The 22,113-nt window shown below is 56.6% G+C and overlaps 1 protein-coding gene across 1 annotated transcript; it reads left to right on the top strand.

Moving 5' to 3' along the window:
* The first annotated feature begins 5,335 nt into the window (after nt 1-5,335).
* Nucleotides 5,336-21,656, top strand: EFHD2 (EF-hand domain family member D2). The gene is made up of 4 exons (XM_037828458.1): nt 5,336-5,719; nt 17,942-18,089; nt 19,160-19,294; nt 20,112-21,656. Exons 1-4 carry the CDS (start codon nt 5,412-5,414, stop codon nt 20,241-20,243), a joined length of 723 nt encoding a protein of 240 aa, XP_037684386.1. The 5' UTR covers nt 5,336-5,411; the 3' UTR covers nt 20,244-21,656.
* The last annotated feature ends 457 nt before the right edge of the window (nt 21,657-22,113 follow it).

Below are 22,113 nucleotides of genomic sequence, written 5' to 3'. Positions count from 1 at the left end.
TGTGCATCTTTCAACTGTTGGAGTTGAATAGCTCATAATGGTAAGTACTTTTTGTAGCATCCTTACTAGCCGTGAGGCATTGTGCTAAACCCCATCCGGACATTGTCCCTCTTGAAACTCACCGTGTACACCATTCCTGATTCGCTTCTGAAAACGATGAGTCTAGAGTAGGCAAGTGACCTGCCCAACGTCACGAGGCAGGTGTCAGAGCCCAGACCTCATACTCTGAACTGCTCCAATATATCACTTTCCACAGTGAAGTCCAGCGACTAGCTGGTTGTCTACTCATCAGTGAGGAGAGTGCCAGCAAGCTTTTTCTGTAAAAGGCCAGATAGTAAATATTTCACACTTTGTGAGCCATACAGCCTGTCACCACTACTCCATTCTACCATTGAGACACAATATGGAAAGGAACGGGCGTGGGTGTGTTCTAATAAAACTTTATTTACAAAAATAGGCTGTGGGCCAGATTTGGCCCATGGAGTGTAGTTTGCCAACCCCTATGTTAAACTGTCACCCAGACGAGCGTAATAATATCTGCATGGCTACTGCCTGCCACGTGACCATCGGGAAGCCAGATTATCATCCTCATCACCGAGAGCGTCTGGAGCTTTTACTGTGTACCACACATCGCATTGCACACTTGACACGCGTTTTCTCATTTAATCCCCTCAAGTGTCCCCATTTTAGAAACAATGCAACCAGGGCCAGAAAGGTAAAGTACTTGCCCAAGGTCACTCTGCTGGGATTCCAACCCCAGCTCCTAACTGCCTGTCACCGGCGCAGAGCTGTAGCTTCACAACAGGAAGAGCTTCACCAGTGGGTCTGGAAGATCTGCCTGCCCCTGGAGCGAGCCCGGACGGACGCTGCCTGCGTGACACATTTCATCCTCCAGGCATCCAGGTTTGCCAACCCCCTTCTGAGAGTCACCTGCTTTTTCTAGTTAATACCTTGGGTCAGATGTCCCTGAACTAGGCCCCACGTTACCGCTTTAAACTGACTTTGCCTGTCTCCGCGTTGATCCAGTGTGTGTTCATTTTACAATTTCCCCCTTGGCTTCCCAAGTTCTCGGGTGCCCCTGCAGCAGTGTTCACCTGTACCTTCCATCGAATCCTTCTGCCTTGTCTGTTGAGCAAATAGCTGCCACACCAATGCCCAAGGACCAGCAGGTCACCCGGCCCCACTCCCTGACGCCAACACTGTCCTCCAAGGAGATAGCAGACATTTGAGAGGCTTGTTTTTTAAGAGCTCCTGTTAACTTTTGTGTTGAGTCATATGGGTACACAGAGGTATCACTTTAGCAGCTTCACTTTCTTGGCATTGACCTTGAGACCTAAAAATGGGCCATAGGATGCTCTGGAGAGGACACTGAGAAAAGTCTGTGCCCAGCCCTCTGGCAGAGCAGGTCATGCATTCACTGAACAAATATTTATCCAGTGTTTATTTACCTGAGGCCAGGCACCTTGTGGGACACTGAGGAGTCAAAGATGAACCAGACAGATCCCTTCCCTCAGGAGGCGTTGTGTTCCGGAGGCAGGAAGTGGGGCGGGGCGGGGAAGGGGCGTCAGATATTTTATTAACAGCCCCATTACAGGTTGTAATAAGTGCTGGCTCCCAGCCAGAGGAGGCCTTAGCTGGAAGAGTTGTAGCTACTCTCCATCCCCTGGTGTGGGGTCCAACAAATCTCACCCTTCAAACTGGTTATTCCTGCCTTCCCTCCCCACCCACTCCCAGGAGAATTCCAGGATGAGTGCCCAGTGCCCAACACACTTAATAAACAAGCCTTGATTGCCTGGATGTCAAAGCACAATGCTTTCATAGAGTAGCTGTTGCAAGTATAAAACTGGAAATCAGCTACCCGTATTATTACCATCTTCGGAAGGGATCCAGGAGGGCACAGCAGAAGCAGCATTGCTGGATTTCAAGCCATAAGGTAAACCCCCACCACACACATTCACACACACACACACACACACACACACACACACACACACACTTTGGGAGTTTAAAACAGGGTTAAGAGTCAGGCATGTCAAGATATTAAACTTGGACACACTCAGCTTTTTTTTCCCCCCAGCCAATTTGAAAGCAGAGCTTGGTTTTCAAGTAGATTCACAGTATCCAAGATGAAAGAGAGCCCTGTACATGGGTTGGTTTCTAAGGACCTGCAAATGTCTTTACCTGAGGCTGTTGTCCCCATCATCCCCTTTCTGCCCCATCCCATTCAGCGTTCCCAGTTCCCAGAAGCACCTGCCTGGCCCCAGCTCCTCTCCCCCACTGCACCACCTGCAAGGCTTCCAGACTTTGCAAGAGGTGAGAGGGGCTCTGAGACCCACCAGGCTGTGACCCTGTTCCCTGCTCTCACTCAGACTGTGCAAAGTGAGTACTTGGTCTGTCCCTGAACCTTGACTTCTGAGCATCTTTCTCTAGCGAACTTGCCACGGGTTTCCTGATTACCTCAGAGCAAGGGCAGTGACTGATTAGTAAGCTGGCATTTGAAAAGTGCTAAGGGAGTGCCGCAGTTTATGAGCCATCCTTATCTCTGACGGCCACCCTAATGCCTTCTTGTTTTCCCCACTTCTCAGGCTGGAGAGACCACCTGCTCTATCAGCTTGGAAAGGCTCGCTAATATTCATTCCATCTCCCCCTAGCACCCAAGATCTCCTCCCAGCTCTTTCCCCCCTCCCTGATTTTCAAAGTACTGTTGTTTTTCCTAATATTTCTTCACCCCTCCTCAAAAGACAGTTATACAAGTAGATGTGGGAGGAAGAAAGAAACATAAGTCAATGACTAAGTCTGCCTAGCTCCCTGGCTGCTGCAATATTGTCAGAATTGGCTCTCGCTCGCTCCTGCCGCTGTGAAAATCCTTTGCCGAGGGTGTGATTTTTCCTGAAGATCATTCTTTCCACATGACCAAATGCTGTAATGTGTAACCAATCCACATCATTTCTTTCTGCCAGACTGCGTGCTTGGGGCACAGAACTCAGGGTCATTCAGAAGTGATTTTTCCCTAACGAACGGGCAGCTGATATTTCCTGGAAGTTTCCCAGTCAGTCACCACTCATCAGTAGTTCCCACTTTTCCTTCCTTTGCTTCTTTGATTTCTAAATAAGTGCTGTTCCTGAAGTCCAAAGACCTCAAAAGGGAAAAAGTGCTAATAAAATGCAGCCCCACACATGCATCCCTGGCTCTGGGACAAAACAAGAGTCATCTCTAAATGGGACAGAGCACTGGGCAGCCAGCTCTCTCATCCTGAAGTTCCAGTCTCAGAGCTCTGTAAACAATGAGAGGCTGCAAGAAAATCAACACCAGAGATCTGAAAAGGGCTCACCCATCCTGGCAGCATTTCCTGAGCTCTGCCGGTTAGGTGTTAATGTGAGCCACGCTCCAGTGGTCAGCTCCCCTTTTACAAGTTGCAACAGGTAAGAAACAGGAATTTCCTATGTGCCACATAGAGCCTACTGTCCCTTCCAAAAGGTGTGTCCACACCAGACAAATGAGTTCACTCACCAGGGAGTTTGATAAATACACACAACCCATCTGAGTAGTACAAGCCAAAACCCCTGGTTTCTCACATAAATGCAAGTTGTTTTTAAGAAGGCAAAACACAGTCTCTTCACTGTGAAAAGTTTGCTCCCACATAAAGCAGAGGCAAAAATATGTCATAATAAAAGTACCCTATTTCATGAGGTTGGGGTAAAGTGAGGCTCACCAGGTTTTTGAAAGTTAATTAGGTGCTTTGTGAGGACGATTAAGACTTTCGCAAACCCAAGACAATCCATAGACAGAATTTTAAAAGTTTCAATCTACTGTTAAAAGGCTTTTGCATTGAATAAATAAATTATTTTACTTCTGCTGGGTCCTTCAAGACTGCACGTGGCAGACATGGAAACGTGCCCTTTCTAAATAGCTGGGCCAAACTGCCCAAAACCAGTGGAAACTTAATTCTTAGCTTTAAAACCACAAAATCATGTCTTCAATCTGAACATCTTTATTGGACTCAGAAACAATCTCAGAAACAAGAAAATGAAAATTTCACATATTCTGAACGCTGTTTTCTTTTTCTCGATTTTGTCTTTTCTAAATGACTTTGAAATTTGTTCGATAATGTTTAACTATAGCAAAATGACCGCCATAGATTGACTGTCTGCTCTGTGCACACATTCTGTAACAGCTTGCAGGCTGTACATTCTCAAGTGTGCTTGGCATCTTCGCTGATCCTTAGCCTTGCATACACCTCTTCTCTGCACTTTGCCTGGGGGGAGTGGTTTCTGCAGAGGGGTCCTCAGCATCATGGTAACACTGTAGAGAATCAGGACAAAGCAGAGTCCGTCTCCTAGATTAGCTGTTCTCAGACTTCAGTGGGCAGAACTCCCCAGAGTGCTTGTGAAAATGCAGATTCCTGGTTCCCAGCCAGGGATGGAGGCCTGGGCGTTGGTATTATGAAGCAGCCCCCAGGGGTTCTGGTGCTGAAGGTCCATAGCTTTGCAGTTTTAAGGTGACAGACCAGCCCCCAGAGAGAAACTCTCTCTGGCCTCTTACCCCATCTCCATCCCCTTAGCTATTGGGAGGGACATATCTCCTCCAGGCCCCCACTGAAATGGCAGCATCAAGGTCTTCCCGACAGTTCCCCTAAACCAGACTCAAGGCAACAACTCTGGCTCAGCAGCTATTTTGCCAGGTCATCTGGGGTGATGGTGCCAGCCCAGGGGAAGAGGACCAGCCCCTCTTCCCTCCTCCCGGGTCTCCCAGGCCCTTTCAGGGGTGAGGCCCGGCCCCACCTCCCTCGCAGCCGTTGGTCCACTCGTTCCCAAAAGATGCCAGCAGCTTCAGCCCGGGTCATCTCTAAACCGGGGCTCCCGCTCTCCGGGTGCCCCTTCCTCAGAGCCCCTCAACCGTCCCTGAGAACGCCGGAGTTTGACATCCAGTCGTCTCCATGGCAACCTACAGGGTGTCACAGACACTGGATTATGACTTCATGGCGTGGGGATTCCAGAGAAGGGGGCGGGAGGCGGTGCCCCCCACCCCGGGCCCCTGAACCCCTGAGCCCTGCGCAAACCGGTGCGACAAGGGGTCCTCCTCCTTCCCACCCCGGCCCCCGCTCAGCCGGCGCATTGAGGATGCGGAGGGGGCGTCGATTTTTTTGCAAGCCCCCCCACCCAACCCCCAAACCCTCACGAAGGGGCGGGGGGCGGGTTCGGACACCCGGGGCGACTGAAATGAAGGAGGAGCGCGCGGGGCTCGGGGCGGGGAGGCGGGCGCGCGGGCGGGGAGCGGGCGGGCCCCGAGTCCCACCTCCCGAGGCGGCGCCTGGCGCGGGGGGTGTCAGGAAGAGGAAGCGTGCGGCCGGCGGCGGTGCGCGGCGCGCGGCGAGCAGGGGCCCGACCCAGGCGAGCGCCGCGCGGGCCACCATGGCCACGGACGAGCTGGCCAGCAAGCTGAGCCGGCGGCTGCAGATGGAGGGCGAGGGCGGCGGCGAGGCCCCGGAGCAGCCCGGGCTGAACGGCGCGGCGGCGGCGGCGGCGGGGGCGCCCGAGGAGGCGGCCGAGGCGCTGGGCAGCGCGGACGACGAGCTGAGCGCCAAGCTGCTGCGGCGCGCCGACCTCAACCAGGGCATCGGCGAGCCCCAGTCGCCCAGCCGCCGCGTCTTCAACCCCTACACCGAGTTCAAGGAGTTCTCCAGGAAGCAGATCAAGGACATGGAGAAGATGTTCAAGCAGTGAGTGCCCCCCGCCCCGGCCCGCCCGGGGAGCCGGCCTCGAGCCGCGAACCCCCCGATCCCGCGCCGCCCCGGACCCCCTGCCCGCCTGCCAAGCTCCTTTGAGCCCGACACACCGGGGTTGGGGACCCCGCGGCCCCTTCCGGGTAAACACGAGCCACCGCCGCCACCGCATGGGTCTGGGGACCACCCCTCTCCCCCCCGCGCACACACACACACACACACCCGCCGCCCTGTTGGTGACGCTGCCTGCAGCACCCCACACCCGCGCACCGGGACTGGGGACACCCCCCCCCCCGCTCCAGTTACTCGTGCTCCCCACCTCCCACCCCCAACACAGGCGGGTCAACACACGCGCACACCCAGCGCCTCTCCCGGGTCGCCGTTCCCTGCGCCCCGGGCCATACACATTCCTCTTCTTGGGCATTGGGGTCCTCCCACTTTCTTCGCTTATCCGGGTAGAGAACCCACCACCACCACCACCAAGCCCGGCTCTTCCAAGCCGGGAATTCAGATTCTGTAGGCAAACTGTGGCCAAAGACTCTTCAGCCCCTTCCACCCCTACCCCCACCCTCCCTGTTAGCCAGGACCCTGATCCTTGCCTCTCACAGGGTCTCCCTAGAGAGGGCCCCCTCAGTCCCTGACCCCACCCTGCAGGTCTGTACACCCCCACAACCAACCCTGCAGGGGTGGGTCCCCTCTGCCTCCCTGCCTCCAGGCCCTGCCCCTGCCTCCAGGCCCTGCCCCTCCCCACCCAGCACCCACCCAGCAGCTTCACAGTCACTGCTCCATGCTTTCTAGAAGGCCCCCATCTCCCTGCCACTCTGTCTCTCCCTCCCCCACTGCATGCCCCCCCCCCAGGGATTCCTGATGCCCCCCACACACAGTCCAATCAGAAAGGGACCCCTTCCTATCCCACTTGCCCAGTTGCTCTCACCCTTACCCTTCTTTCCATGTAATTCCAACACTGTGGTCTGTCCCCAAGCCTGAGGGTTCAGTGTGCGCACCCCCCAGCCCCCAACAGTGAAGGGACATAGAGAAAAGGGGCTCCAGTTCCCCTTCTGGTCCGCTCCTGGGTTCCCCACCTCTCACCACCACCGGACAGCTGGTCAGCCGCACCCTCACCAGCCAGGGTTGCGTCCAGGGGATGGAGAGGGTGCCCTCCCCCCACCCCTTGTCCTTCCCCGCCTCTTGCTCCCCCTCCCCCCGTCCCTGGCTCCTGGAAGGGAACAGCCCAGGGGTGCTGGCCTGAAGTGGCTACGTGTACAGTTGACAGCGCCCAGACTTCAAGCAGGAAGCCTCGGAAGGGGGCGTTTTGTAACCCCATAGCTTGAGAAAGGCCCTTTCCCACTTCTCCCCGCTTGCTGCAGCTGCAGCTTCTGCATTCGGCCCCGGCGCAGGGGAAGAGGTTTTCAGTTCCCAGACCCAAGTGCCTAGGAGCCCCATATTTTTCCAGGGTCAGCCAGGGAGTAGGTGTGGGGGTGAAAACTTGACCACTCAGTCCCTGAGTGGGAGTCCCAGGGCTCCGAGGATCCACCTTTTTGATTCCAGAGCCCTGATTGTGAGTCCTTCTAAAGTCCAACACAGTCGGGAAAACAGGGTTTTCTGGGTTCCTGAAGGACTAGAGGCAAGCTCCTTGGGCACAGGGCTAGGGCTGCCTTCGAGAGCTTGGCCTCACCGGGATGGTAAACGGGAGATTATTCAATTGTGGCAAAGATCCCCATTACTAGTACCATGAGGCACGATCCGTCTCATCTAATCCTCCCAGCAACCCCACAATGTAGAACTGTTATCATCACCGTTGTGCAGAGGGGCACAAAGTCTGAGCCATAGAGAAATTAAGGGACTTGCCCCACAGCTAGAAAATGAGGGAGTCAGGATTTGAACCCAGGTCTTCAATTCTAAAACCCGTGCTCTTCCCTTCGCCAGCCTGCGGGATCCCTGTCCCGGGCACACACCCCTCCCACGCACACCCCACCCCACCCCCATCCAAGTTCAGGGCTGATTTTCCACCTTGCAAACCCACTGCCAATCCCAGTTTCTTACCCCCCCCCCCGCCCCCACCCCCAGGGCCCTCCTCTCGGGCTTCCACAGCATCTCTATCCACTCATCCCCAAACAAAAGATGGAGTTGTTTGGGGGGAACCCAGATACCCTAAATGAGGAGGCAGCGATTTGGAAAGGAAGCACGTGGCTAGGGGAATGTTGAAGCCACATTTGCAAAGCAAGTTCACTTTGTACAGAAGCTGTCTTGGGTGTTACTCTGATGGGGGTGGAGGGTACGTCGATGGAGACTGGGGGGAGTTGAACCCCTCCAAGCTACCACTAGGCACCACCACTGCTTGCTAGGGCGCTGGGAGGAGTGAGGGGGCAGGAAGGGACCAGGAGCTGGACCTCTAGGGAAGGAAGTGCTGCCCGCTGGGGGCCCTGGCGAGGGTGGAAAGCTACAGATTTTGTATTCAAGGAAACAAGGCTCCACTGTGCCAGCTGAGCCCAGCCCAGCCGAATCCCGGCTGTGAACAGCCAACAGACTGGCTCTCGTAGAGGACAAAACCCCCCTTCTGCTTCCGCTGTCCAAGTGGGGCTGCAGCCTCCTGGGTCCAAGCAAGGCCGGGGATCACAGCCAGGGCTCTGCTGGGAACTCCCACCCTGCCCCCGGCTCCCGTGGCAGGGAGGAGGGGGACGTGGCCCTCCTGGGAAGCCACCCAGCAGATCAGAGTCCAAGAAACGGGGAGGTCAGAAGGGGAGCTGGAGCTAGGAAGCCTGGCCTTCTGCCCTGGCTCTGCCATGCAACTGCCCAGTGATGGCCAGCAGGCCACCGGGCCTCCCTGGACCTCTGTCTGCCCATCTATAAAAGGAGCAGGCCCAAGGGTCCTTCAGCCCTGACATTCTGATTTTTGAAGTGTCCTGAGCCCCTTGCATGGCACAACTCCCTTCCAGGATCTGGTACATCCATTCCATGTTCATTGAGCTGGTACTTCCTGTGGAGGGGGATGGAGGGTGAACAAGATAGACAAGCTTTCTGCCAGTCTCCACCTGGGAGAGACCTTGAGAGTGGGTTCCAGCCCCTCTCCCCATTTTATAGAAGTGGAAACTGAGGCCCAGAAAGGGGTAGTGACTTGCTCAAGATCACGGGGAAGTTTTCAATGGCCGTACCAGAGCGTCTTTGTCTGTGCAATGGGGGATTATGGTATCTGCTTCTCAGGGTGGGGCTCGGAGGAGATGTACAGAGAGTTCTGGCATAAAACGCCAATACAGGGAGGGCCTGGGTGAAGGGCACCTGGACTCTCAGCCTGGGGCTCACCTCCCTGTGCGGCCTCTGCCTGCATTCATCACCTGCAGCCCCCATGTTTCTTGCTCCTTCTGCCCATCCATCCAGGCGGTCTCTGGAACCCTCTAGGCAAGGGGCAGGGGGAGGACCCAGAGATCCTCAGGGGTGCCCTCCTTTGGGCTGGCAACAGCTTGGGTAGTGCTCTGGAGGGTTCTGTAAGCCGAGACCTGCCAGAAAGGTGGGCAGCCAAGTAATTCTGAGCCTGCCGTAGAATCTGAGGAAAATGCCCCAGTTCCCTGCTTTACCTAGCCTGGCCGTCCCTGTCCCGGCTCGTCCCTGCCCCTTCATCTCATGACCCTTCGCCCAGAGAGGCAGGATCCCTTTCCTGCCTGAAGGCTCTTCCCTTCTCAGGCTCCTGAGGCCAAGCTGCCCTCCCCTCCTCTCCACCTGCTGTGCCTCCCAGGTATCTCTTCAGACTCTAGTCACCTCAGCACCTCTCCCCAGAGTCCTTCTGGAAGACAGTGTGGTGCGTGCAGGGGTTAAGGGCAGAGCCATTGGAGGCTGCAGCCTTGGGTTTGAATCTCGGCTGTCGGGACCTGGGGCAAGTCACTAAAACCTTTCGAGCCAGTGGTTCCTCACTGTTAGGACAGGGATAATAACAGTGCCCACCCCACCAGGTTGTTGTAGTGCTTAATAAACCACTGCGACCACCACGCTCAGTGCCAGACCCCTTTATACACCCTCTCCTGGCCCCCAGCAGTACCTGTCGGGGCTGGCATGGCAAGCTCTTGCTGACCTCCCACAGCACCACTGGCTGCCTCCCGCTGGCACTTTGGAGCTGCTGGGCCTGCCCGGCTGGCCGTTGCCCCTTTACTTTGGTCCAAAGTGATGGGGACACAGCACGAGAACTCTGCTTTTCTCCTGCTTAAGAAACACTCTGATGGACAGCTACGTGTGGCTTCAATAAATAGCAAAAGTGGGGAAGCAAATTCAGTGTCACTTAATAACATGGAAGGCAGGTGGCAAAAAGAGGGAAGAGCAAACACCATTTCTAGAATGATATAAAACTGGGACGAGCCGGCCACTGCAGGGCTGGGTGACTGCTCAGGTACTCAGCTTCTCTGAGCCGCGGTTTCCCCTGGGGGTAAGGACCTACGTGGGAAAGTTCTGTGGATTAAGTAAAAAAATGTCCTGAGCCTTTGTAAAGAGCCTATCATAGTATCTGCCCTGGGGGCTGTATTATACATAGTAGATGGTGGTTTTGAAAAACATCAAGTTCCACTCATATGTTCATTCTTCCAACAGACGTTACGTTTCAGCTATGTGGACGTTCCAGAGAATTAGGTAAAGAATAAGCTTCCTGCTCTCAGGGGCTGAAAGCCTCCTAGAGAACCACGGAGTGTCAATAGTTTGGGGGTAGAGAGGATGGGCCCCCTGGGCTAGAAAGGATGCGCCACAAGGATGTGCAGCCCCCTGCCTCCACGCCCTCCTCTTCTCATCAGCTGCTGGGTGCTGGGCAGTGAGAGCTGCTCCCAAGGAGCCTTATGTCTATTATTAGGGAACTGAATTTAATCCTCACACCAGGCAGTGAGGTGGAGACTAGCATTATCCCCACTTAACAGATGAGGAACTCAAGGCTCCAGGAGGTTGCCCAGGGTTAGAAGAAGTGGCAGAGGCAGGATTAGAGCCAGGTCTGCCTGCAGGGAGCTCCCAAAGGCCAAGTGAGGGCTTTTTTTATTGAGGGGCAGGGCTCCCAGATCCCTGACGGGAACCCTCTGTGAGAGATGGAGAAGTTGTGTCCTTCGGCCTACAGCAGCCAAGGGCCTGGCTTTCTGGGGAGATGCCCCACACCCCGTTTTGTTTCCTCAGGTCTAGAGCAGCAGGGGGTGGGAGAAGAATTTCCCGACCTCAGTCCCCACTCCTCCCTCCCACTTCCCCTCTGCATCTGAGTCACCTCCCTCTCCCTCCCCACTGGGGACTTCTGGTTCCCTTTTAGTCAGAACCTTCCTGCTGCCCTCTGGGCCCAAGGCCTGGGCTGGGCTGAGCCGCTCCAGCCTAGAGAGTTCCAGAGTTCCAGGGCTGGGAGATAAGGCCCTGCTGCCTCCGGGGAAGCAGGAGGCCCTTTCTGCAAAGCCAGCCCAGTGCCCAGGAGGTGAAGTCACTTTGCAACCTCAGCAGGGACAGTCCCCCCACCCTCCAGCAGCTGGGTTCCCTTTTTCTTGGCTGACGTGTGCTTTTCACAGACAGCAGAGGGGCGAGGGTTCTGTACCAGGCAGGTGTGGCCAGACGCAAGCCAGGCCCAGGTGTGCCCAGCCCGCGGCCCTTCCCAGCCCTTCCCAGCACTTTGCCCCTCATCTGTCTGCCCGCAGGCCCCCTCCATTCCAGGCGCTTGGCTTCCTGTTTATCCTCTCCACATTCTGTAAGATTATCATCACCCATTTTACAGATAAGGAAACTGGTTCTCACAGAGGTTTGTGTGACTTGTCCAGAGTCACACAGCTGGTCAGGGGTGGAAACCAGATTTGAACCTGGGTTTGTGCAAGTCCCCTACACCCTTGTTACTCAGAGTGGTCCTTGACCCAGCAGCTTCAGCATCGCAGGGAGCCTGTTAGAAATACAGATGCTCAGGCCCCACCCCAGATCTGCTGGGTCAGAATCTGCATTTTGACAGGTGACCCGTGTGGCATTAAAGTTCAAGAAGCACTAGGCCACCCCACCCCGTCTCCCCACCACTTGCCTGAGTCCCTTTTGCTAAGTTCGTTGTTCTGTCTGGACTGTAAGGGGTAACAAGATGAATGGAGTGAAGACTGAATTAAACCATTCCAGTAAAACATTGGGTTATGTTAGGCATTCAATAAATGTTCTTTATAATCACTATCATAACAGTAATTATTAAGAGCAGGCTGGGAAGGAGGCAGTGCAGGGGAAAGCTGGCGGAAACCTGTTGCTGAGGCTGCAAATGTTGGGAAATGCTCCTCCTGGTCTGAGCTGAGTGTGAGGGGGAGGCTGCTGTGGAGCCCTGACACCCCCCCTAGAAAGTTACAATCAGCCTGGAGACCTCTGGACCCTGGGACCCCCTGTAAAGCTGTGTGGGAGCTGTGAGCACCACACACACACACACACACACACACACACACTCCTCCTTGGCTGACACAGGGCAACAGATCAAGTGTCAGATTCTGCAGGCAGGACTGGAGAAAGAGGGGAGCACCTGGGCTTTCCCCACCTGAGTTAGGCAGTCTGGGGGCAGGGCAGGGGCCTGCGGGGACAGGATGGGTGCAGCCCAGCAGTCCTCACCCAGCATGTGGGTCCCCTCCCTCCCCCCGCGCTCTCCCTGCCTGGGGACGCCAGCAGGGCCAAGCTGGCTGTAGCAGCAAGGCCAGAAATTATACTGTTGTCCAGAACTTTCCTGCCCCAAGGGACCTGCTTTTCCATTTTGCAGGACAGAGAGTAGAGGATGACAAGGTGGGGGAAGATGAGGTTGTGTTGGAAGCCGGGGGGCTGGGAGGGGCTCCTGAGCCCCATAACCAACACCCTCTCCAGCTGTCTATCCTCCCCAGGACCCTCATGTCCAAGAGGGGCCATCAGCAAAGGCCTGGGATGGGAGTCAGGAGGGAGAAAATTGGGATCCCCCGCACCCCAAGCCAGCAGCTTCCCCCCATCTCCCTGTGCAGTGGCGTGATAGCTCTGCCTCATTCTGCCCTCAGACGGTAGAGCACAGCCTAAGAAGGGAGGGAGGGATCACGCCTGAGGAGCCACTTTCTAATGTGACAGTCCCAAAGCCAAACTGGGCTGCCTTGGAGAGGTAGTGAGCCTCCCGTCCTCAGAGGTATTCTTGAGAGCAATCGGGGAAACTGCGTTAGGAATTTGACCGTCAGGAAGGGCTAAGCCATCTGACCTCCAAGATTCCTTCCAACCCTGAGGCACTCTAAAGCAGAGCCTGTAGGCTTCGGGACACAGATCAAGAGTTAAAAGTGTAGAAGTTAAAAGTGCCTGATACTTAGAAGCTCATGCTTGGCCGGGTCACTTCCTCTGTGAGCCTCGGTCCTGTATTAAATAGGGTATTTCTGCCTGCTTCACGGAGTTCTTGTATCTGGTGGAAACCACTTGGCATAGCGCCTGGCACACAGTAAGTGCCCAGCAAAGGGTGACTGCTAATAATAATATCGTGAAATGGGGCGAGTGCGAGGGGCAGGGTTAATGTGGACATACTCCTCACTATGGGGGCCAGCCACTGCCACCCTCGTGACACTGGGGTATAAGGACATGGGGGCAGCCAGCTGGGTGGGGCCGTGCTCAGCCCAAAGGGGCAGGCTCTGCCCGGGTGGCAGCAGCTGCTCCACTTCCAAGGGGTAATGGGAGGGGGTTTGTCACCGGTGTCCGGGGAGGCAGCTGCTGAGCCCTCCCTGGTGAGAACCATTCAGGGGAAGGCGGGTAGGAATGCGGGCACAGTGCCAGGCGCCTCCCTCCGGGCCGGAGAAGAGCGCAGCTCCCAGCCCGCGAGCTTTGTTGCCCGTCCAGCTGGATGGAATTGGCCTTTCCAGGCAGGCCCCGAGCCAGCTCCCAGGCCAGCCTCCCCCGGCCTCTGCAAGCTTGAGAAGGCAGAACCCTCCCCGGGACCTGGAAGAAGAGGGAGCAGGAAACCTTCCAGCTGGTGGGGTCCTGCTGAGTGCCGCTGCGTGACCCTGGGATGGCCACTGCCCACGCGGGACCCCAGGTTCCTCATGTGACACGAAGCGGGTGGACCAGGCTGGCCGCATGGACCCTCTGAGCCACCCGCAGCTCAGAGGAGGGATAGCCGGAGGGACAGGAGAGCAATCCCCCTGGGGCTCCTGCCCACCCTGCCGGAGCTGCTGGGTCTTTGAATCAGGCCTAGTAGGGGGAGTAGCGGGAAGTGTCAGAGAGACTCGGGTCATCTCAACTACTTCCTGCTCCAGGCCGATCTACGGCACCATCAGGACTTGTGCTCTTGGGAGAAAAGCCCATTGTGGGGTTTTTTTGGTAATCATTATTCTTATCATTTTTATTGTTAGCTGCAAAGTACTTAACATAGTATCTGGCACACAAAAAGTTCTCAATATAACAGCCACTATTACTAGAAAATTAACAGGTTTTTTTAAGCACCTACTATGAGCTAGGTGTTTTATAGTCATAATCTCATTTAATCCTTAACAATCCTAAAGGTAGATATAAACAACAATAATAATTATTATTATAGTTGACATGTATTAAGTGCACACTGTGGGCTGGCTCTGTGTTAAGACGCTTCCTAGAAGGGCTCATTGAATGCACACTGCAGTCCTGCGAGATGGGTCCTTCTTCCCTCCATGACGTAGATGGGGAAAGTAAGATGGGAGTGTTCAGTGACTTGAGCAGGGTCACCCCACCAACAGGTGGGAGTGCCGGGGTTTGGACCCGGGTCAGCCTCCCCGGAGTTGGTATGAGCACGTGCCTTCAAGGCCACCTTGGTGGATTCTGCCCTGGGAAGGGGGTGGGTCCCCTCCCCCGTGGCAGGCCCTACCTTCCGCCCCAGCACCTGGCCTCTCGCTGCTCTCTGTCACCTCCCCTCGGTGGCTGATTCGCTGGCACCGCCAGCCCCTGCACTGTCCCCTGGGGGCCGGAGCCCGCCCGGGCTGGAATCCAGCCCCCAGTAATTGATAGGCCCTTGATTGACGCCGGCGGCCGTTCAAACTGCGGTTTGAGCTGCAGCCCAGCCAGGCCTGGGAGCTGCCAGGGAGCAAGGGATCCATAGCCCAAGTTTCTGTCCACATTTGGACATTTTATCTGCATTTCCTCTGAAAGAGGCCGCCCCTCTGAGAAACCAATGCACTTGAGCAGTAAATAAAGCTAGAGCTCAGGGAGAGCAGACATGGGAGTCCTAGGGATGGGGGTCCAAATCCCTGCTTTGCTGGGCAAGGGCCCTCGTTTCTGCATCCCCTGTTCCCTTATCGAACGCATGGGGAAATAGAGCTTTCCATCCAGGACTGGTGAGTGCATGGGGTGGTATAGAGAACGTGGCTGGCACATAGTAGGAGCTTAATACATGCAGTTCAATCCAATAGTAATGACAGCTGCCATTTAGTGAGCAAGTTCCATGTGCCAGGCCCTGTGCTAGTGCTTGGTAAGTCTGAGCTCAGTCCTTTCGGTGACCCCATGACACTAGTGTCTGAACTCGACATGATTGACATTGGGGCTGGAGAATCCTTTGCTGTGGGGTCTGTCCTCTCCATTGTAGGATGTTTAGCAGCATCCTTGGCCTCTACCTCCTCCACTCACGCTAAGTCTGCCAAATGTGGTCCCCTGGGGTCAAAAGCACCCCAACTGAGAACTGCTGCATTATATAGAGGAGGCGGAAGCTCATGGTGCAGACAGTGCCCACCAGGCGTTGTGATCCAGGTCCCACCGGGCACCTTCCTAGCCAGGGGTCGGGGCGTGGAGGCCACACTGACCCGAGCTCTTAAAATAAGGAGCGCCGCGGAGAGGGAAATTTGAGGATTAAAAAAAAAAGAATTGAAATGTGCGTCAGAGGCACTGTTAGCTCCACAGGCAACTGGGCACCAGCACTCACGTGTGTCATCACTGCCCTCGTGGAGCCCAAATTCACCGGGGGAGGGGTGGGGGTCTCTGCTTTCCTGGGGGGAGCTCAGGTGGGGAGTTGATGCAGTTTGCCTTAGTTAAGACCCACTCCCTCACCAGCCCCCTCCCCCAGGGCTGCTCCCAGAACCTGTTGCAGAAGGTCATGGCACAGCCACCCCACCTCTTCACTGAGCAGCAGACTCCAAGGATGGGAGGAGGGGCCCCCCGGGACCCCCACAAGCCTCAAAGCCGAGGCTGGACCATGGGAGCCCAACGCCCCCACCCCCCAGTCCCACAACCACATCCGCTCACACCCGCCCCAGCCCTGGTCCCTGCACCCACCCTCTTCCCTCACAGTGGGGAGGAAGGCATCACCAGCGCCCCATCTCTCCTTGCTGCATCACTTCCAACCACTGACTCACTTGCTCATGAACTATTTATACCCCTCGGCGCTCTGGGCAGACTGTGCTGTGCTGACAGCCCCAGGGCACATGGGTGGGGTGTGGTGGGGGGCCAGGCCTAGCACAGATACATGGGCTTGTGAGCGGTACAGACCTGGGGTGGAAGCTGCCTTCCTCTACTGCTGTGTGACCTTGGGCAGGTCACTTAACCTCTCTGAACCTGAACCTCCTTTGTAAAAGGATATGAGGATTAAGTAAATAAAGTATGTAGAGTTCCCGGCATAAAGTGGTTGCTATTAGATGTCCAACGTTGGGCAAAGCTTGCGTATAACTAGAAGCAGGGAGAGAACCAGGTTTCTGAAAGAAGAAACAGGAATGAGATGAGTGTTCCTGTAGGATCTCCAAGTTCCCAGGACCTAGGTTTCTGGAACTGAGCCCCTTAGGTCACACTGCTGTGACCAACCCCGTCACCCTGCCAGCCCGAGGCCTCAGGGATTGCTTAAGGCTTCTTTGGGCACAGAAGGGCCCATTTTACCAACCCTGAGACCACCGTCCCCAGCCCCCTCCCCCAATCCCCCTCCCCCAGCTGTACCAAGAGTCAGGCTGGCAGCTGTTTGGTTAACCCGCTAAGCAGTGTCTGACCGGGCTGTGCAAACAACACCCTCACACCCTCCTCCACCAGGCTTTGTCTTCCTGGCCTCAGCAGCCGCCTCCCCAGCCAGGGGATGGGGCCTGGAGGCCACCACTCACCCAGGCTCTAGCCACAGGGAGGCCAGTCAAGAGAGGCATTTATTTAGAAGCAGTCCCCCCACTTTCCCTATCTCTGCCCGGCAGTTGGGGACAGGAAAAGGAAAAGAACTGAAGCAGGCATGGTTATCACCTAATCGCTGTGCAAGTCCCTCCCAATGCCCAGCCGGTCTCCGCCCCTGCCCGCAGGCACCTGCAGCCTTGTTCCTGGACCCGCCCTGGGCCTTCCCACCCCCTGCTCTTCCGTCCTGAGAAGCCGGAAGCGGAAGCAGGTCTCCCTGCTGGGACAGCTGGGCAGGGTTCTGCCTGGTCTTAAGGACACCTGTTCAGGGTCCCACCTCCCTCCTGGACTGTGCCCTCCTCAAAGGCAGAGACCCTTAGACTCCTCTTCATTCATTCACATATCATTCATTCAACATTTACTAAGCACCTACTATGCGCTAGGTACCCCCACCCCAGGACTTAGCACAAGCTCTAGCACGAAGACCCCCAGAACGGAGGGTGCTGAGTGATGCAGGACAAGCAGGCTTGTCCTTAGTCCATGGAGAGAGGCCGCCTTACAGTTGCACATTACTCTTCTCTACCAGTTCTCAACCAGGGGCAGTTTTGCCCCTCTGAGGACATTGGTGATGTCTGGAGACATTTTTGGTGAGTGGGTGGAGGCCAGGGGTGCTGCTGAGTACCCTACAGTGCACAGGACAGCTCCCATGACAAAGAATTATCCTATCCAAAATGTCAGTCGTATTGAGGTTGACAAGCCCTCAAGGCCCTGCCACCTGGGGCAGGAACAAGGGGTGGGGAGGGGTGGGGCTGGGATGTCCCTTGAGTGCCCATGGAGAGGCTGCATAGTCAGCTGGTCCTAAGGACGGCCAATGGGTGCCAGCATCACCACCCTCCAACCCTCACCCCATGGTATTGTGAATTCTCTCTCTCTCTGCTTGTTCACATCACCTTCAGTACAGGGGGGCTGTGATTTCAGCTTCCTCATGCAGCAGGCTTGTCCAAAAGCTCGCACTGTTCAACAGCCCATAGGCTGCCAGGACAGGTAGTGAGTCCCCCGTCATCAGAGGTAACCAAACAGGAGCTGGGCTGCATGTTGCGACACCACCTGGACCAAGGTGCCTTCGGAACCCCTAGATTCCTTGCATTCCCACCTGTGACCACTCTCCCTGGTCAGCTGTGAGGTGTGCCAGGGCTGTCCTTAGACCCTCTTTCTTTGCACCCACAGGTATGATGCCGGGCGGGATGGCTTCATCGACCTGATGGAGCTGAAGCTCATGATGGAGAAACTTGGGGCCCCCCAGACCCACCTGGGCCTGAAAAACATGATCAAGGAGGTGGATGAGGACTTTGACAGCAAGCTCAGCTTCCGGGAGGTCAGCCCCGGCCCCCAGCTCCCTTCCCGTGGGGGGCTGGACCTGGGAGAGACTGAACCTCTCCTTGTGAGGGTTCCCGCAGCTCTTGGAGGCTGGCACCTGGCTGAGCGAGGCTTAGCGGGCATCCGAGATCAGGCACCAGGCAGGATTCTGAGCTGCCCGGGTGAGAAGGTGCATCGGCCGTGGTCATGGACAGGCATTTACTGAGTGACTACTGTATGCCTGGCTCTGTGCAGTTCTGGGGGTACAGAGAAAAGTGCTGCATCCAAGGGTCCAGGAGTGTAGAAGGGAAGAGGTAAATGAGCTCAGGAGAAGCTGCAGGGACAGATGAGGGGTGGGTCTGGATCTCAGTCACTTGGAGACAGGAATGAGGAGCCTGTTTTTACAGAGAAGGAATTGGAGGCTCAACGCCAGATGGTGGGGTCCTGGGCTCAGGCAACCCAGGGGTTAAATGGTGGGGGGGTCAGCGCCTTGGAAGAGTGGAGGCTCTAGCTGGGCCTCGGACAGTAAGCAGGAAGCATAAAGGAGTCAGAGAAAGAGAAAGTGGCAGGGGTCCCTGGGGGGACCAGTTGCCAGAGAGAGGGCATGGGCAGGACTGGACGCCGGTCCAGAGTCAGGTGGACACAGGTTCAAATCCCCATTCTGTCACTTTCTGGTGCTGAGACTTTGGGGCAAGGTTTTTCCCATCTTGGAGCCTTCCTCTTCTGCAAAATGGACAAAATAATAGTACATTTAGTACTCAATAAATGGTATTATTAGGACTAGTTTGGGGAGCAGTGGGAGACAAAGATGAGTAGGTTGAGACCATGCCTCCAAGACTCCTGATGGAAGCTGAATGTGTGTGGCGCAGACCTCGCTTTGGGGGCCCCAGCACCTGGGACCCTGGGAGGGCAGGAGATGGGTCACCTCCCACGGTACAGATGGGCAGGCAGGCCCATAGAGGGCCGAGCCCGGAGGCCAGAACCCAGGGCTGAGCCCCCAGGGGCCTGTGCCAGGAGAGGCCTGAGGCCGGGCCTGGTGTGGCTGGGCCACCGGCCCTTCCTGACTGCCTGCTCCTCTCCCTGCTGCAGTTCCTCCTGATTTTCCGCAAGTCGGCGGCCGGGGAGCTGCAGGAGGACAGTGGGCTGCACATGCTGGCTCGCCTCTCCGAGATTGACGTCTCCACCGAGGGCGTCAAGGGGGCCAAGAGCTTCTTCGAGGCCAAGGTGACGGGCAGGAGCACCGTGCAGAACTGGGGTGGGGGGGCCCCGACCCGAGCTCCGGAGTTAGTGCTTCCCCTTCTGAGGCGCGGACAGGATGTGGGTAGCTGACACCCTGCCGGGATGAAAAAGGCCCATGGCACCCCCGGCTTCCATCACCCCATTCCGGGGCCTCCCCTTTCTCTCCCTGCCGGGGGCGGATGGGTAGGGGTGCATACTCCTGAAGAGGGGCGGCAACCACATTGAGCTGCCCACCCCTGGCTCACCAAGGCACATCCCAGAGGCCTGGGCTTTAAGAAGCGGCCCCCGCCAAGGCCTCTCCGAGCCGGCCCAGCCAGCCCTGGCCTGGAGGGAGCACAAGGTGCCCCGGCAGTCACCTGCACGCACAGCCCCCTCCCCTTCTGTTCAGGCGAAGGTGGAGGGGACAAGCATGGGCTCGGGGCTCCTGGATCCGCCCACCCAGGGCCAAAGGGCCCCCGCCTCGCCTTATTCTCCCTCTTCCCGGGGTTGAGCTGAGAACATTCCTTCCACAAGCTGCCTCCTGCTGCCATAGAACCAACGCTTCATGATCCCCAGCTCCTGGATCACGCTGTTGGGGTACCCCAGGGCAGGAAATATTATTGCAAGGATACACGTGCTCTCTCAATCCTCCAAAAACTGCACGAGGTCAGAGATACCGAGTGCCTGGTTCTAGATGCAGGAACTGAGGCTCAGCCCAGGGCCGGAGCTGGTGGGAGGTGCAGCTGGCCATGCCTTGCCGGGTGGGGTCCCCGGAGCCCCCTCCAGCCCTGACCGCTGGGCCCTCACCCTCCCCGCGCCCCAGGTCCAGGCCATCAACGAGTCCAGCCGCTTTGAGGAGGAGATCAAGGCAGAGCAGGAGGAGAGGAAGAAGCAGGCTGAGGAGATGAAGCAGCGGAAAGCGGCCTTCAAGGAGCTGCAGTCCACCTTCAAGTAGCGGGGCCACAGCTGACCAGCTGGGAGCAGGGCCAGGCGGGCACGGGCTGCCAGATCCTGGAAGCTGAGCCCGCGTCCGCGGCTCTGTCTGAAGGAACCATTCTGAAAACCTCATGTCTGTGAAGGGAGCCGGCAAGGGGTCCTGGCTTCCCTCCGCTCCCTCCTGCTGTTCCGAGGCCTCCACACCAGCTCAGCTCCTGCCCAGCCCCACCACCCCGGCACCCCCTGTGATGCACCGCACCCCTGGCTGCCCGCTGCCTGCTCCAGCTCCTGGCTCCAGGTCCATTGCTGCCCCCACACCTGCCCTCCCTGCCTCCTTCCCCACCAAGCACTGGGCCCAGGAAGGCCTCCTGCCCTAACCAACAGGCTCCAAGGCCCTGGGGCCCTCCAAGAGCCCCTTCCTAGAGACAGGAAGAGAAAGGACTGGCCAGCATCAAAGATGGAAAGAGCTGTGGCCAGCTGGGCAGAGTGAGACCAAGGGGCTTAGCAGAGACGGCCTCCAGCCTTGCCTCCTCTCTCTGCCTGAGTGTCTACGTGGGGAGTGGGGGGGATTCTGCTTCGGTGAAGGGACCCGGGCGCCTGGCACCCCATGCTGGGGCCCAGCCGGGCAGTGTGAGGGGGCAGCTGTGCCGAACTACCTCACGGGCCCACACTCTCCTAGCCGTGCCAGGGAGACACGGGCAGGGGAGGGTCCGGGTGGGGGAGGTAGAGGCTCCACTCTTCGATGCCCCCCCAGAACAGCCTGCGAGCCCCAAGGGGCTCTGGGGAGAGAGACAGGGAGGAGGAATTGACTCCTTCAAAGGGACAGAAACCAGCCTGCTCCCTGGACTCACCGGGAAGTGTCCAAGAAGTGCTGCCAGGGTCTGGATGCCCGGGGCGGGGGGCACTCTCGGGAGCCTTGCCCGGCCTGCTCGCCCGCCCTCCCCCAGGTGGTGGTCACCAGCTCGTCACCGGCGACGGGACAAGGATGCGTGGGGACCGCCACCCGCCCTGTGCCCACCACCAGCCAGGCCGCGGCGAGCTCTGGCCGCAGCTCTGTTTCCCCACCGCCCCCAGCGTGTTGGCTCATGTGCGTGTGTGTCCGTGTGTCCGTTGCTGTGTTGTGAAACTACTGTCACCCAGTCCAAACGAACGGCCATCAAAGCCACCAAGTTATGCAACTTTCTGTGTGTGTCGTGACAACGTCACTTGCTTTGTAAACTCAATAACTTTATTTTAATAAGATGCCCCCCTGCCCCTGAGTCCACAAAGCGCTCGTTGGATTTGCAGAGGTTTTATTTTTTTGGCCTTAGAACCTGCAGAAATTAGGAGGTACTAACCACCCCCTTGCAGCAAGCAGCCTTGGTCCTGGATTGCGTTTGCCTTAGTGGATATGTTTATACAGATGAATATAAAAATTCCTTTTTTTCTTTTGGCTTTCTGCTTTTTATTTTTTCCTCTCCACTGAAAAACAAAAGGCTACTTCAATTGGTGGTACGATTATTTTTTTTAACTAAAATAAGATAAAATTCTATATTCTTATAAGTGTGTCGTTCTTGGTTGGTGGTGGGGGAGGGCTGGGGCCAGGTCTCTGGGGGCTCGTGGGTCACGGTGGGGAGCCTTCCTCGCAGGAGAGGCTGATGTTTGATGCCCACCTGCTTTGCCAGGCACCAGTTTCAGCGCATTGCATATGTTAACTCAGTCCTCATGGCTAGCTCACAACGGGGTGGCCGGGAAAGAAGCAAGTCACCTGGAAACACATGTGCCCGGGTTGCTGGGCCACAGCTGCTTCCCTAACCACCAGGCCACCTCCTCAGGAGTCCAGAGACAAGAAATAAACCTGAGAACTATAAAGTGCAGAGAGGAGGGGGTACAGCTCTTTGGGGCCATGG

Source organism: Choloepus didactylus, chromosome 2 (assembly GCF_015220235.1).
Source record: "Choloepus didactylus isolate mChoDid1 chromosome 2, mChoDid1.pri, whole genome shotgun sequence".
Taxonomy (NCBI): Eukaryota; Metazoa; Chordata; class Mammalia; order Pilosa; family Megalonychidae; genus Choloepus; species Choloepus didactylus.
Note: the sequence above shows the minus strand (reverse complement) of the source record. Positions and strands in the feature narration are given on the sequence as shown.

What these genes read in the sequence shown, in the direction of transcription:
- EFHD2 (XM_037828458.1), top strand. Translation starts at nt 5,412, where the DNA reads ATGGCCACGGACGAGCTGGCCAGCAAGCTGAGCCGGCGGCTGCAGATG. An exon ending in ATGGAGAAGATGTTCAAGCA is followed by an intron (nt 5,720 to 17,941) that starts GTGAGTGCCCCC and finishes TTGCACCCACAG; the next exon opens with GTATGATGCCGGGCGGGATG. An exon ending in AGAGCTTCTTCGAGGCCAAG is followed by an intron (nt 19,295 to 20,111) that starts GTGACGGGCAGG and finishes CCCGCGCCCCAG; the next exon opens with GTCCAGGCCATCAACGAGTC.